Below are 14,968 nucleotides of genomic sequence, written 5' to 3' on the forward strand. Positions count from 1 at the left end.
ATGAAGAACTTGAAAGAAGGGGGAGGGGAGAAGAAGTTGTTCAGGCTAGCTAAGGCGAGAGAAAGGAAGGTCCATGACCTGGACCAAGTGAAGTGCATCAAGGACGGAGATGGAAGAGTTTTGTTGGATGAGGCACATATTCGTCGGAGATGGCAGACTTACTTCCATATACTCTTTAACAAAGAGGGGGACATGAACATTGTGTTGGGTGAATTGAAACACTCCAAGAGTTGTCAAGACTTTGGGTATTGTAGACGTATTAAAGTTGAGGAGATTAAGGAGGCTATGTGTAGAATGAGCAGGGGTAGGGAGATCGAGCTAGACAAAATCCTGGTAGAATTTTGGAAGAGCGCGGATAGGGTGGGCTTGGAGTGGCTCACAGAGTTATTTAATGTCATTTATGATGAAAAATATGTTCGAGGAGTGGAAGTGGAGTACGATGATCCCATTGTACAAAAGAAGAGGTGATATCCAAAGTTGTAATAACTATCAGGGTATCAAGCTGTTAAGCCATACTATAGAAGGTTGAAAGAGGGTGGTGGAGCTGAGGGTAAGAAGGAATGTGTCTATTCTCCGTAAACAATTCAGATTTTTATTGGGGCTTTCAACCTACGAAGTCATTTGCCTTATTATGAAATCGCCGGAGCAGTATAAGTAGAGGAAGATGGACTTACATATGGTATTCATCGACTTAGAAAAGGCATACGATAAAGTGCGCAGGAGATTCTATAGAGATGTTTGGAGGCTATGGGGGTACGTATTGCATAAATTAGGGCAATTAAGGATATATATAATAGAGCTAAAACCCGGGTGAAGATAGTGGGAGGAACTTGGATCACTTTCCAGTTGTGATAGGGTCGCACCAAGGGTCAGCCCTCAATCCCTTTTTATTTGCCTTGGCAATGGACGCACTGACGCATCACATTCAAGGAAGGTGTCGTGTGCATGTTATTTGTAGATGGCATTATACTGACTGACAAGACACGAGGTGGTGTTAAGGTGAGGTTAGAAGTTTGGAGCTGTAGAGTCTAAAAGTTTCAAGTTGAACAAGATCAAGGACATAATACTTGGAGTGCAAGTTCGTGGTGCGACTCATGAAGCGGATGGGGATGTGAGACTGGATTCACAAGTCATCTCTAGGAAAGGAAGCTTCAAGTTCCTTGGGTCAGTTATACAGGAGAATTGAGAGATTTATGAGGATGTCACACATCGTATTAGGGCGAGATGGATGAAACGTAGGCTTGCTTCTGGTGTTTAGTGTGATAAAAAGGTGCCACCAAAACTCAAAGGTAAGTTCTATTGAGCGGTGGTTAGACCGACTATGTGTGTATGGGGCTGAGTGTTAGCCAGTCAAGATCTCACATGTCTAGAAGATAATGGTAGCAGAAATAAGGATGTTGAGGTGGATATGTAGGCATACCAGAACTGATAGAATTAGGAATTAAATTATTCTGGATAAGGTAGGTATAACATATGTAGAGGAGTAAATGCAGTAGCAAGACTTAGATGGTTCAGACATCTGAAGAGGAGAGACACAGATGCACTAGTGAGCAAGTACGAGAGGTTGGCCTTAGAGGGCCTAAGGAGAGGTAGGGACAAGTCGAAGAAGTATTGTGGTAAGGTGATTAGATCTCCAACTTACCGAAGACATAACCCTTGATATGAAGGTTTGGAAGTCAAGGATTAGGGTAAAATGTTAGGTAGTCGAGCGATTTCCTTGTTCATATTAGTAGTATTAATACGTACTTTCGTATTTTTTAGTCTTAGGTTTCTATTATTGCATGTTGTTTCGGTCATCTTACTATCTTGATATTATTAATACTTATTTTCCATGGCTTCTCACTGTTGTTTTGACTGATTTTCTTTTCATTATTGTTGTGCTTATGATTTACTGAGCCGAGGGTCTATTGGAAATAGTCTATCTATCTCCACGAGGTAGGGGTAAGGTCTGCGTACATACTACCGTCCCCAGACCCCATTATGTGGGATTACTTGAAATAGGACAATTTTACTATTGAGTGAACTTCATTTATTCAAAAATTTATAGTCCTAAAACGTAAAGAATTAGAAATCGGGTTGAATTCATGTTTTATGGCCCTAAAACACCAAAAAATGAGCAACAATCATGGCGAAACAATGATCATGGTTCATTAGGTCATTTGTGATGGGCCCAATAAATTTTCGGCGATTCAGGGTCGATCGCCCGAATTCATGAAGATGGCGTGGACATTAGCACAAAAAAATAGAAATCATGCTAAATTCTCGTTTTATGGCCCTAAAATATCAAAAACGAGGAACAGTCGTGCCAAAGCAATAATTATGGTTCATTAGATCATTTCTGATGGGCCCAAACAATTTTAGGCGATCTAGGTCGGTTGCCCGAATTCATGAAGACCGCGTGGACCAAAAATCGAAAATCGTGTTAAATTTCTATTTTATAGCCCTAAAATGTCAAAAACAAAGACCGATCATGGCGAGGTAATGACTATGGTTCGTTAGGTAAGTTTCTGATGGGTTCACAAAATTTTAGTCGATTCAGGGCAGTCGTCCGAATTCATGAAGATAGCAGGGACATTAGCATACAAAAAATCGACAATCATGTTGAATTCCTATTTATTGCCCTAAAACGCCAAAAATCGAGTAACAAAAATGGGAAGCAATGACTATTATTCATTAGGTCATTTCTGATGGGGCCACAAAAATTTAGGCGATTCGGAACCGATCACTTGAATTTATGAAGATAACGTGGACATTAGCACACAAAAAATTGCAAATCATGCTAAATTCTTGTTTTATGGCCCTAAAAGCCAAAAAAGATGAGCGGTCGTGGCGAGGAAATGACTATAGATCATTAGGTCATTTTTGATGGGCCCATAAAATTTTAAGCGATTCGGAGCCAGTTGCCCAAATTCAAGAAGATGGCGTGGACTAAATGACTAATGCACACGAAAAGTTGAAAGTCGTACTGAATTCCTGTTTTATGGACCTAAAGAGCCAAAAAACGAGGAATGGTCATGGAAAGACAATGACTATAGTTTGTCAGGTCATTTCTGATGGGGCCACAAAATTTTAGGTTTGGAACCGATCGCTTGAATTCATGAAGATAGCGTGCTAAATTTTTATTTTATGGCCCTAAACGTCAAAAAACCAGGAGCGATCGTGGCGAGGCAAAGACTATAGATCATTAGGTCGTTTCTAATGGGCCCATAAAATTTTAGGCGATTCGGAGCCGGTTTCCCAAATTCATGAAGATGGTGTGGACTAAGGCACACGAAAAATTGAAAGTCGTACTAAATTCCTGTTTATGGACCTAAAACGCCAAAAAATAAGGAATGGCCATGGAAAGACAATGACTATGGTTTATTAGATCATTTCTGATGGAAGCACAAAAGTTTAGACAATTTAAGGTCGGTCGCCTAAATTCATGTAAATGGCATAGATACGAAAAAAAGAAAATCGTATTGAGTTCTAATTTATGGACCTAAAATGCCAAAAACGATGAATGGTCATGGTGAGGCAATGACGATTATTGTTCATTAGGTCGTTTTTAATGAGCTCACAAAAATTTAGGCGATTCGGGGCCGACCGCCCGAATTCATGAAGATGGCGTGGACATTAGTACACAAAAATCGCCAACTGTGCAGAATTCCTATTTTATGACCTTAAAACATCAAAAAGGAGGAATAATCATGGCGAAGTAATAACTACGGTTTATTAGGTCGTTTCTTATGGGCCCACAAAATTTTAGGTCATTCGAGACCGGTCGCTCGAATTCATGAAAATGGCGTGGACATTAGTACACGAAAAATAAAAAATCGTGTTGAATTCCTATTTTATGGTCCTAAAACATCAGAAAACGAGGAACCGTCATGGCAAAGCGATGACTAAGGTTCATTAGGTCGTTTCTGATGGGCCCACAAAATTTTAGGCGATTCGAGGCCTGTTGCCCGAATTTATGAAGATGGCGTGGACATTAGCACACGAAAAATCAAAAATCGTACTGAATTCATGTTTTATGGCCCTAAATGGGCCCACAAAATTTTAGGTGATTCGGAGCCACCTGCCTGAATCCGTGAAGATGGCGTGGACATTAGCATTCAAAAAATTGGATGCTGAATTCCTATTTTATGGCCCTAAAATGCCAAAAAACGAGGAATGACTATGAATAGGCAATGACTATAGTACAATAAATCGTTTCTGATTGGCCCATAAAATTTTAGGCGATTCGGGACTATAGTACAATAATTCATTTTGTGCATTAGTATAATTCTATCAATTGCTGATTAGTTCTGAGTTGATACTTGTTTGAATGATTGTGAGTTTATGGGTTAAGATTTAGTTTAAATTCATTTAATGTTGATCATGTTAGCTTAAGCTTAGTTTGATTTCATTTAGTTTGATTGAGTTGGTATAATTGAACAATTGGGTTTGGTCAGTTTGATTAGTTGATTTCTAGTGGCTAATTAATCAATTTCAGCTAGTTTTAGTTTAACGTAGGGGATTGGTTATAGCTATTAAGGATGAGGGTAGTTTCAGTAACTTTGAGAAGCCTTCAGGGGTAGTTTGGGTATGGAAAAGGGACGTTCTGATAGGAAGAGTAATATTAAAGTATTTGGAAGGGCAGTATAGGTATTGTACAGGTAGGGGAATACCCTAGGGCCTTCTAGAATGGGATTTTAGTGCACATTTCAGCACAAAAGGGGTGCTTACTTGTTTAGCAAGTCAAGAATAGGGGGACTAAACTGAAAATAGGGAAGGGACTAATTAGAAAATCAGAATCTGATTTATTCTTTTTTGGTTGCCTATAAAAGGGCATGAAATGCTTTGGGAAAGGGGGTTCTTCTTCTTCCTTCAGCTCTAAGCTCGAAAATCCCCACAAAAGGCTCTCCTCCCTGCTTTCAATTCCAGTTAATAGTTCTATTCCAGTATTCAAAAAATAAAAATGAGGAAATGAGGAAATCAAAAACAATCTTACAGTTTCATTATTAGTTTTGGATTTCAGTTGGGTTTTGGGTTTAGCAGTATTGCAGAGGTGTTTAGGTTCAGCTGGAAGGGCTAGGAGTGCATTTGAAGTGTGTGTTGAATTGATCTGTGGAGTCTGTTGGTATTTCTGGTTTTCAAAAGCAGTCCCTGGCATGTTCTGTGATGTATATTGTTGAGTTTGTTGCTGTTGCTGTTCAAAGTAGCTGATTCCTTTCCTTTTCTCTATTTACATTCTAATTTCCAGGTACATTTCTTTGAACTCCACTGATGTATGCTCGTTGAAGTTGAAATGAAATGTTCAAAGGGTCTATTATTCGACTGAAGACAGTCTGTGTTTTAACTGATATTCATAGTGTAGTTTCCTGTTATATAACTGGCAGTTATATGTATAGTTGAGATTGTTCAGTAAGGTTGATTACATGTTGAATGTTGCATATCGTTGAACTGTCGAATTGGGCATTTGAAATAGCATTGAGCATAGGCCTGGTCTAATTTGAAGATTTATGTGAATAGTCATCAGTAGCAATCAGATTTATGTAACTGACATGTGAATTCAGGAGCAAGTCTGGCAACATTCAGCCTAGTTACTAGTACTTTTGTCGTTAATCATGCTAGTGTAGTAGAATGTCTGCTTTTGATTAAAGGTTCTGAAATCGTTTGGTAGGCAAACCATAGTTGTTGTTGGTAGATTGGTATTGAAACCAGTTAAAAAACCATGAAACAAAACTCATTCATAATTGGTTTAGTTCAGTAAAAGCAGCAGGTCTTGATAGGTAATTAGGACAAATCGGTTTAGTAATATTTGGAATTCACGGCTATCAGCTAAATAAGGGTATACATTATCGTTGTGATGACTCGTTGGTGTTATAGCAATTGTTGCAGTTGGAATCTTACTCATATTTGTTGGGCCGTTTGGACCGCATCCAAGCCATGAGGCAGGCCCAATCTTTCTTTGAATTTGGGTCTTAGTTTACTTCGGTGTAATTCAATTCTAAATTAATTAGTCTTTAGAGACACATAATAAGTAGGAAATCATAGTTACTTCGGGATTGCTACTAGCCTCGCCCAAATAAAATCACGTATGCGGGCTGTCAACAATTGGTTATTAAAATGATTAGAATTTGGGATGGCCATTTAGCAAATTTCACGGTCTTCCCCAAATAATATTACGTTAGAATCTTTAGGCGTGATTTTAATTAATGTACCTTCTTAAACTCGGGTGCGCATTGATGCGACCCAAATCCAAATCTCGACGAAGTCGAAACGTGTTGACAACCACGGGTGCATTGATTGCGACGTGGATCGAAATGCGTTTTCACAACGTCGCAGTTCTTTTAAAATAAATAACAATAAAAGCGATTTACGAATAAAAGGCACATAAGTTAGCATGTATTAAAATCAGATAAAATCAAATACAACAGTTAAGCGACCGTGCTAAAACCACGGAACCCGGAATGCCTAACACCTTCTCCCGGGTTAACAGAATTCCTTACTCGGATTTCTGGTACGCAGACTGTTAACTGAGTCATAAATTTCCTCGGTTCGGGATTCAACCGGTGACTTGGGACACCATTAATCTCTCAAGTGGCGACTCTGAATAATTAATAATTAAATCCCGCTCCGATTGTCCTTTAATTGGAAAAATTCCTTTACGCCCTTTGCGGGATGTAGGTAGAAAAAGGAGGCGTGACAGCGTGGACTATACACAAAAATCGCCAACTATGCAGAATTCCTATTTTATGGCCTTAAAACATCAAAAAGGAGGAATAATCATGGCGAAGCAATGACTATGGTTTATTAGGTCGTTTCTTATGGGCCCACAAAATTTTAGGTCATTCGAGACCGGTCGCTCGAATTCATGAAAATGGCGTGGACATTAGTACACGAAAAATAAAAAATCGTGTTGAATTCCTATTTTATGGTCCTAAACATAAGAAAACGAGGAACCGTTATGGCAAAGCAATGACTAAGGTTCATTAGGTCGTTTCTGATGGGCCCACAAAATTTTAGGCAATTTGAGGCTTGTCGCCCGAATTTCTGAAGATGGCGTGGACATTAGCATACGAAAAATCAAAAATCATACTGGATTCATGTTTTATGGCCCTAAATGGGCCCATAAAATTTTAGGCGATTCGGAGCCACCTGCCCGAATCCGTGAAGATGGCGTGGACATTAGCATTCAAAAAATTGGATGCTGAATTCCTATTTTATGACCCTAAAATGCCAAAAAACGAGGAATGACTATGGAGAGGCAATGGCTATAGTACAATAAATCGTTTCTGATGGGCCCATACAATTTTAGGCGATTCGGGACTGGTGACTCGAATTCATGAAAATGACATGGACATTGACATACGAAAAATGTAAAATCATATTGAATTCCTGTTTTATGGCTCTAAAACACCAAAAAAAACAAGGAATGGTATGGCGAGACAATGATTATGGTTCATTATGCCGTTTCTGATGGGCCCATAAAATTTTAGGTGATTTGAAAAAGTTTGTGGGCCAATCAGAATCACCTAAAAGTTTGTGAGCCAATCAGAATCGCCTAAAAGTTTGTGCACCAATCAGAAACGACTAATGAACAATGGTCGTTGCTTCTCTACGACTGTTACTCGTTTTTTATCGTTTTAGGATCATGAAACAAGAATTCAGGACAAATTATAATTTTTTGTGTGCTAGTTTTTTTGTCGTCTAATTTATCTTCATTAAGATTTACTTTATTAGCTTTCACATAACGTCTTGTTATTTCGATCCCAACAAGTATTTCATAATACCTTATAAAAACCATATATAGCCATCATCTGTTGACGATATCAGGTAGCATTTTTGAAATTTGTATTCATTGGTCTTATCCCCAAAGCCTCAATCACCCAATCATATATATATAGCCATCATCTGTCAATATCAGAGTTGCGCCCAAGTCCCAACCCCAAGAAGCTATATAAGATTCTAGATTGTGCACAGAAAAGAGTTTTATTTTTTGAATTATCTCTTTTCTTTTGCAGGTTTTTATTATTATTTTGTAAACTCAATCAAGTCTAATATTGTTGCAAACTCATATAAGAATTTTCTTTTCTTTTCTTCAAGTATTCAGTGTCATGATTATTAACACGACTAATTTAAATTCACATCGTATAAAATTCATTATGTAGACATTTAGCATTATTTACCATTTACTAAGGACTTTATTTTCCATGATCCACCATAAAACTTCTAATTAAAGATAAAATAATTTTATCATTTCATCACATTCTTTGGTGATATGTAATTTACTATCCAATTATTCACATGTTATCTAAGAAGGAAGTTGGTAATTATGAACTTATCGACTTTATTGTTAATTATTCCCTTAATTTACTATACATTTCGTCTACCGAGAATTAATTTGACTAAACTTCGAAACTATATTGGATTAGTTTAACTCAATATTTTAAAATTAAAATTTAGATATTAAAAAATTATACGAGAAATAATATATGTTGTAATTTTTTTTTATGTTAATATGATAAAAAAAATTATTTTAAAATGTTGGTCAAACTTTATATAGTTTGACTCTCGATAAGTAAAATATGTCATTTAATTTGAAACGAAAAGAGTATTTATCAATCTTGTAAAATTTTACTTCCTTGAATAAACAAATTTGTACACAATTAGATCACTTTAAAGTGTAACAACAACAAATTCTATTTAATAAATTCAATTGGCATGCTAGCATGAGTTTATATGCATTTATGGTATAATAATATTTACACTATCAAATTACTTAGAAAAACAATTACGAGTAACTTATTACTGTGGCAATATATATAACTTATTAAAAGAATACAGTCCATAGTAGAAGAAAGGAGAGGGGGGTAATTTTTAAGCATGTTGTTTAAGTGTATTTATAGTTTACAATGTATTTAAAGATTAGCCAATTTCGCTTAAATTTCAGGACATGACGTCCTAGAGTTTAAATCTCAAAATTCAAACTTCAGGACATCGTGTCCTAAAGTTAGAAACTTGTGCCCTGAAGTTCGAATCTTATGTCCAGAATTTCAAATTAGTAGTTCAGAAATTCAGGACATCATGTCCTACAGTAAAATTGTGTCCTGAAGTTTGAATCTTATGTCCTGAATTTTAAATTAGTGGTTCAGAAATTCAGGACACTTAGTCGTGAATTTCAAATTAGCAGCTCAAAAATATTTAGTCTTGAAATTTGGATGAATTGACTAATCTTTAAATACAATGTCAACTATGGATATATTTTAAATAGCGGGCTTAAAAGTGGCTATTCGACACTTCGCCCGTATTATCACTTTTAGCCCGTGATAGAAACTATTTACATTTGTTAGTCGAAAAAGTGTATAAATTTTGTATATAACATGCATAATGTATATATATACAAAAAATATATATATATTTTCGGCTATTATTTTGAGAGCGGCTATACAGTGTCATTTTCCAAAAAAAAAAAAAAAAGTTCACCTAACTCCATATCTATTATTAATGACCGTCTAGGAGGTTGGCAGAGTGTCTAAACACTTTAATGCAATGGCACCCTCCCCTATACATTCGACAACTGTATCAATCAATATAAACATCTTCTACCCCCCCCCCCCCTCCTTAATTATACCTATATACACATGCATTTGTATTTATATCTTGTAAAAAAGTGATATGTACCAAATATGGAACTATTTTTATGAATAGTGTCACCATTATTTTGCTGCAAAATTGTACATTTTGCATGCAATTCTTGTTTTCTTGATTTAAATCTTTGTTTGAGTATTTTCTTGGGGTTTTGACTTAATCTTTGTAGTATCCGACACGTAAAAGATTTTTTTTTTTTTTGAAAAATTATTTGTTGGGTAGATAACCAAACTCAGGCGGACAATACAAAGCTGTCTGCAAAATCCAAGTTCACAAAAATAGTATTTTCTTCTTTGTTTTGTGTTGCTAAAGAATTATTAGTAGGCTATATTATCCATAATAGTGTTTTGTCAGCTTCTTTATTGCTTTGGGGAGTGGAGAAATGAAGAAAATTTTAAAGAATTAGTTGGTTTGAAAAAGATAAGGAGAGAGGAAAATTAGTTCTGATTTAGGTAGAATTTCTACTTGTAAAAAGATTCTCCTCTTTTTGTGGTTATCATAACTTGGAAGAAAGTGGAAAATTGAAGAATTTTTCAAGAATTTAGTTAATGTGGGGGAATGAGCTAGGCAAGAAAACTTTATATGTATGAATAGTTTTTTGTCAATATAATTTCTAAGAAGGGGTTTTGCTTCTTTTTATAAGAAGGGGTTGTTTAATTTCTATCCAAATTCTTGAAATAGTATTGTTGACAATAGTATATAATTCATTGGTGGAGATAAATCTTGAAAAAGGGGTGATATTAAAGGTTTAAAGATTCTTTCTTTATATACTTTTTTGAGGTGTTTAGGGTGTTTTTTTGTGTAAAGATTTGTGGGGTTGTAGTTATTGGTGTTTATTTGAAAGAAAATGGTTGGTAGTATTGAGGTGAAAAGTGGAAATTATGTGTACTCAAATGGGAATGTACACAATCATAATGGCCTAGAGGAGAAACTTGATGAACTTAGACAAATTCTTGGTAAGGCTAATGGTGATTTGTTAAGAATTGTTTGTGTTGGTGCTGGTGCTTGGGGCAGTGTATTTGCAGCTTTACTCCAAGATAGTTACGGCCAATTTCGCGATAAGGTTCAGCTTAGGATATGGAGAAGGGCAGGTAGAGCTGTAGATAGAGCGACAGCGGAACATTTATTTGAGGTGATCAATTCAAGGGAGGATGTGTTAAGGAGGTTGATTAGGAGATGTGCATATCTCAAGTACGTCGAGGCAAGATTAGGCGATCGGACACTATATGCAGATGAGATTTTGAAAGATGGTTTCTGCTTAAACATGATCGATACACCACTTTGTCCATTGAAGGTTGTGACTAACTTGCAAGAAGCTGTTTGGGATGCTGATGTTGTGATTAACGGATTGCCCTCGACTGAAACACGAGATGTGTTTATGGAGATCAGCAAGTATTGGAAGGAAAGACTAACTGTACCAATTATCATTTCTTTGGCAAAGGGTATTGAGGCTGAACTAGATCCAGTTCCTCATATTATTACTCCTACGCAGATGATTAATCGGGCAAGTAAGCTTTTATCTTTGCCTAGCTTTAAATCTTGTTTCCGGCTTATCTTTACTTAACCAATAGAAATGAAATAGAATTTGCTTCAGTATGAAATGTGATTGTTTAGAAAATATGCAGTGCAATATGGTGTGCTTCGTCGCTGTTTGAATCTTTATGTTTGTTAAACAAACTAAAACTTGTCACTAGGGAACAATTCTAGAAATTTTGAAATTTTCTGATTCTGGTCTAAAATGTGGATCTTTGTTTCTCAAGTTGAGAGTAGCTTTAGACATTTCTTAACACGAGATTGCAGACATCGCTTTATATCTTCTAATGCATCACCTCTATCTCAGAAACATGATATAACGGAAAAGACAAATGGAAGTCATTCATCGATATGTTAGTAGTTGTAAAAGAATAGGAGAAAGCTTAGCCTTTTCAGTTTCTTAACAATATCGTCTGTTCATTGCAGCTGGAATACCAGTAGAGAACATCCTTTATCTTGGTGGACCAAATATCGCCTCGGAGATTTACAACAAAGAGTATGCCAATGCTAGGATTTGCGGATCAGAAAAATGGAGAAAACCACTAGCAAAGTTCTTAAGACAACCTCATTTTATTGTTTGGGACAATAGCGACCTTGTAACACACGAAGTCATGGGAGGCTTGAAGAATGTCTATGCCATTGGAGCTGGTAAGTCCTGGCCGATCTCAATGTTTATTTGTCTGAGGGTTTTATTCTTCAGGTTAAATCCATTCCTATTTGATTCTTCATCTGTTTTCTAGCAAGCTTTATTATTAAGAAACCAGCTAAAATTAGGAATCCAACGCGAATTCTATGACTATATTCTGCCTTGTTTTCGATTCCAGGGATGGTAGCTGCGCTAACAAATGAAAGTGCTACGAGCAAATCAGTATATTTTGCACATTGTACATCGGAGATGATATTCATTACATATTTGTTGACGGAAGAACCAGAAAGGCTTGCAGGGCCTTTGCTAGCTGATACGTATGTGACATTGTTGAAAGGTCGTAATGCTTGGTATGGTCAAATGATAGCTAAGGGAGAATTGAGCCTTGATATGGGTGATAGCATTAGCGGCAAAGGAACAATCCAGGTATTCATTTTTTATTATCTCTGGTCCCATTTTGTTGCTCTCAAGAGTACACCAAATTTAAGAACTGGTCTTTCATTTTCTTCTTTCGAAAACAATGCTAAGGTGTTGTAGAAGACTGATTTTGTACCATAACAATACTTATGCCGTCGTGCACTTGCTAGTAAAACAAATTGGTTTTGAGGTTGAGCTTATTCTTCTGTTACCACATTAGATCCCCGAGTACCTCAGACAATCATATCACAAGAGGTAATCTGCAAAATGAACTGAAAACACATACATGCCTTTGATTTTGGCATGGACAAAAGATAAAGGGCAGCCCGACAGAGTCCGGGGAAGGGCCATACCACAAGGGTCTATTGTACGCAGCCTTATTCTTTCTTTTTGCAAGAGGTTGTTTCCACGACTCGAACCCGTGACCTCCTGGTCACATGGAAGCAACTTTATTAGTTACACCAAGGATCCCCTTCGCATGGACAAAAGATCTTGTTATTATTTGAAAACTCATATTTATATAGTCTAAAATACATGATAAACATTCTTTTTACAATGTATCATGTGCATAAGACTCTTAATATATGTGGATTAGAGTTATTTGCCTCTCTTCCTTTACAGATGGAAAGCAAAGATAAACTACTGAAATAATATGCTTTCCACCAATCATTTTGATTCTGGTTGTACAGTGAAAATGTATACTCAACGTTTGGATTTGCCACTGATTGTCGATCCTGAAGTTTTCCAAGCAATTTCCTCTTTCATTCATAAATGCATCAAGTTATTCAGCTCTATGTCTTACTGTAATAGCTTCTAAGTTCCCGACTTTCCAAGCGGTCACATACTCTTACTTCGTGTTTAGGGAGTTTCTGCTGTTGGAGCTTTCTATGAACTTCTAAGTCAGTCAAGCTTGAATGTGTTACATCCCGGAGAGAATAAGCCGGTCGCCCCAGTTGAGCTGTGCCCCATCTTGAAGACTTTGTACAAGATACTCATAAAAAGGTAAGTCTTTGCACAACAGAACATAAAAAATGTTGCTTGTAATTTGTTGCTAATTCCATGATATGAACTCAAAAAGAAGAAGAAAAACAGCTGCTCAGGAATTATTGTTATTTCTATAATTAGAATTTAACTTATATGCACTAACAATATTCAATAGACCCTTATGGTCGAGCCCTTCTCCGCACCCCGCGCATAGCGGGAGCTTAGTGCACCTGACTGCCCTTATTTTACACTAACAATATAAAGAGCTTTTACAGTGTCTGTGACTGTGTAATGTAACATGTTTTATCAGGTTGTTTGCCTTGTTTTCTGGTTTCTGATTCCACGTGTTACGGACAATTACCTATAGTTATCGTTTACGTGACGTGATAGTTTAGTTCTTTTACGCATTCAATGTATATAAGTTAAAACTCTTATATTTACGTGCATAACCAATGGACTGCTACCATGCTAGTAAAACTTGAAAACGAGAATGATGAGAAATTTTCCATTTTTAAGCGCTAACATCTCTATGTGGTTTTTGTACTTCCAGGGAACAAGGGCCAATGGCAATTCTTCAGGCACTGAGGGATGAAAACTTGAATGATCCGCGCGATCGGATTGAGATTGCGCAGAGCCATGCTTTCTACAGGCCTTCACTTCTTGGACAACCTTGATCAATAGTTCATGCAAAAAGACTTAGAAATTAAGCAATGAATAAGTATATAGACTGGTTCAAATTGGATGAAGTGTTATATGTGGTGAAGAAAACATATAGTATATTTGATACTCAATTTGTGCTGATGAAATTACCAATACATGGTCCTATTTTCTTGATATTCATTTTGAATTTGAAGCTTATTTGTTCTTTAGGTGTATAACAGATTTTGATTTGTAGCTGCTGCAAGTATGCTAACCAAACTTCACTATAATCATGAAAACAAAAACCAGCTGACTTGCTGACTTGCTGCAATAAAACAAGAAATGAAAGGCTTGTGACATTGCCTAATGTTGGTGTACTTTGATCCGTTCAATTCTTATAATTTTTATGGTTGAGAGATGGGTGAAAGTAGGAGTATACCTGTTTAACGGGCCAGGTTGACCCGTTTCCGGACCGGCCTAGATTGGTTGTTAGGGGGCCAGGTGGGCTGGGTTAGAGGGGTTGCTCCGTTTAAAAAAAAATCTGGTTAACCGGACCGGTCAAACCCGGTCAACAAAAATACTGTTGAACTGGTTAACCGGCCCGAATCGGTTCAACGGTTATAAATTTGATTTTTTTTTTAAAAAAAGTGATATGACCGTTGGCAACGGTCAGCTTCAATTTGGCCGTTGCCCAATGGGTTAATTGCAAAAATAGCCCTTTTTTTTAAAAAAATTATACTTTTAGTAATTACTAATTTAGCCCTTTGAAAAACTATAAATACACACCCCTCCTCTTCATTTCTTCACTCATCTCTCATTTCTCAAACTCATATTCTCAATTATCATTCTCTCATTCTTCACCTAAATTGCAATAAACTATTTGGTTCTCATTTTTTTTTGGAATTTAATTTATCGTATTATTTATTATTTGAAGTTTGAACAATTGAACTTCAAACTTTGAACAATTGACGTTTCTCGTGGTAACATTGGAGTTGCGAAATCATCAAGTGTTCAATTTATTGACGAATTTGGTGCACTCCCTCCAACTCTTTCTCTTATTTATTATTTTATTTGAATATTTAATTTTTGCTAGTAGTTAAATTTTCACAATATGTTTAATGCTGCAAAAAG

The 14,968-nt window shown here is 36.5% G+C and overlaps 2 protein-coding genes across 2 annotated transcripts; both read left to right on the forward strand.

The window, feature by feature from the left end:
* Positions 1-468, forward strand: LOC138889105 (uncharacterized). Its single transcript, XM_070171665.1, has one exon. The coding sequence runs from the start codon at positions 1-3 to the stop codon at positions 466-468; it is 468 nt and encodes a 155-aa protein (XP_070027766.1).
* A 9,185-nt stretch (positions 469-9,653) lies between these two features.
* On the forward strand, positions 9,654-14,032 carry LOC104233155 (probable glycerol-3-phosphate dehydrogenase [NAD(+)] 1, cytosolic). The gene is made up of 5 exons (XM_009786489.2): positions 9,654-11,126; positions 11,578-11,799; positions 11,976-12,223; positions 13,077-13,216; positions 13,749-14,032. Exons 1-5 carry the CDS (start codon positions 10,466-10,468, stop codon positions 13,870-13,872), a joined length of 1,395 nt encoding a protein of 464 aa, XP_009784791.1. The 5' UTR covers positions 9,654-10,465; the 3' UTR covers positions 13,873-14,032.
* Positions 14,033-14,968: the final 936 nt, after the last annotated feature.

This window comes from Nicotiana sylvestris, chromosome 4, assembly GCF_000393655.2.
Source record: "Nicotiana sylvestris chromosome 4, ASM39365v2, whole genome shotgun sequence".
Taxonomy (NCBI): domain Eukaryota; kingdom Viridiplantae; phylum Streptophyta; class Magnoliopsida; order Solanales; family Solanaceae; genus Nicotiana; species Nicotiana sylvestris.

What these genes read in the sequence shown, in the direction of transcription:
- LOC138889105 (XM_070171665.1), top strand. Translation starts at nt 1, where the DNA reads ATGAAGAACTTGAAAGAAGGGGGAGGGGAGAAGAAGTTGTTCAGGCTA.
- LOC104233155 (XM_009786489.2), top strand. Translation starts at nt 10,466, where the DNA reads ATGGTTGGTAGTATTGAGGTGAAAAGTGGAAATTATGTGTACTCAAAT. An exon ending in GCAGATGATTAATCGGGCAA is followed by an intron (nt 11,127 to 11,577) that starts GTAAGCTTTTAT and finishes TGTTCATTGCAG; the next exon opens with CTGGAATACCAGTAGAGAAC. An exon ending in TGTCTATGCCATTGGAGCTG is followed by an intron (nt 11,800 to 11,975) that starts GTAAGTCCTGGC and finishes TTTCGATTCCAG; the next exon opens with GGATGGTAGCTGCGCTAACA.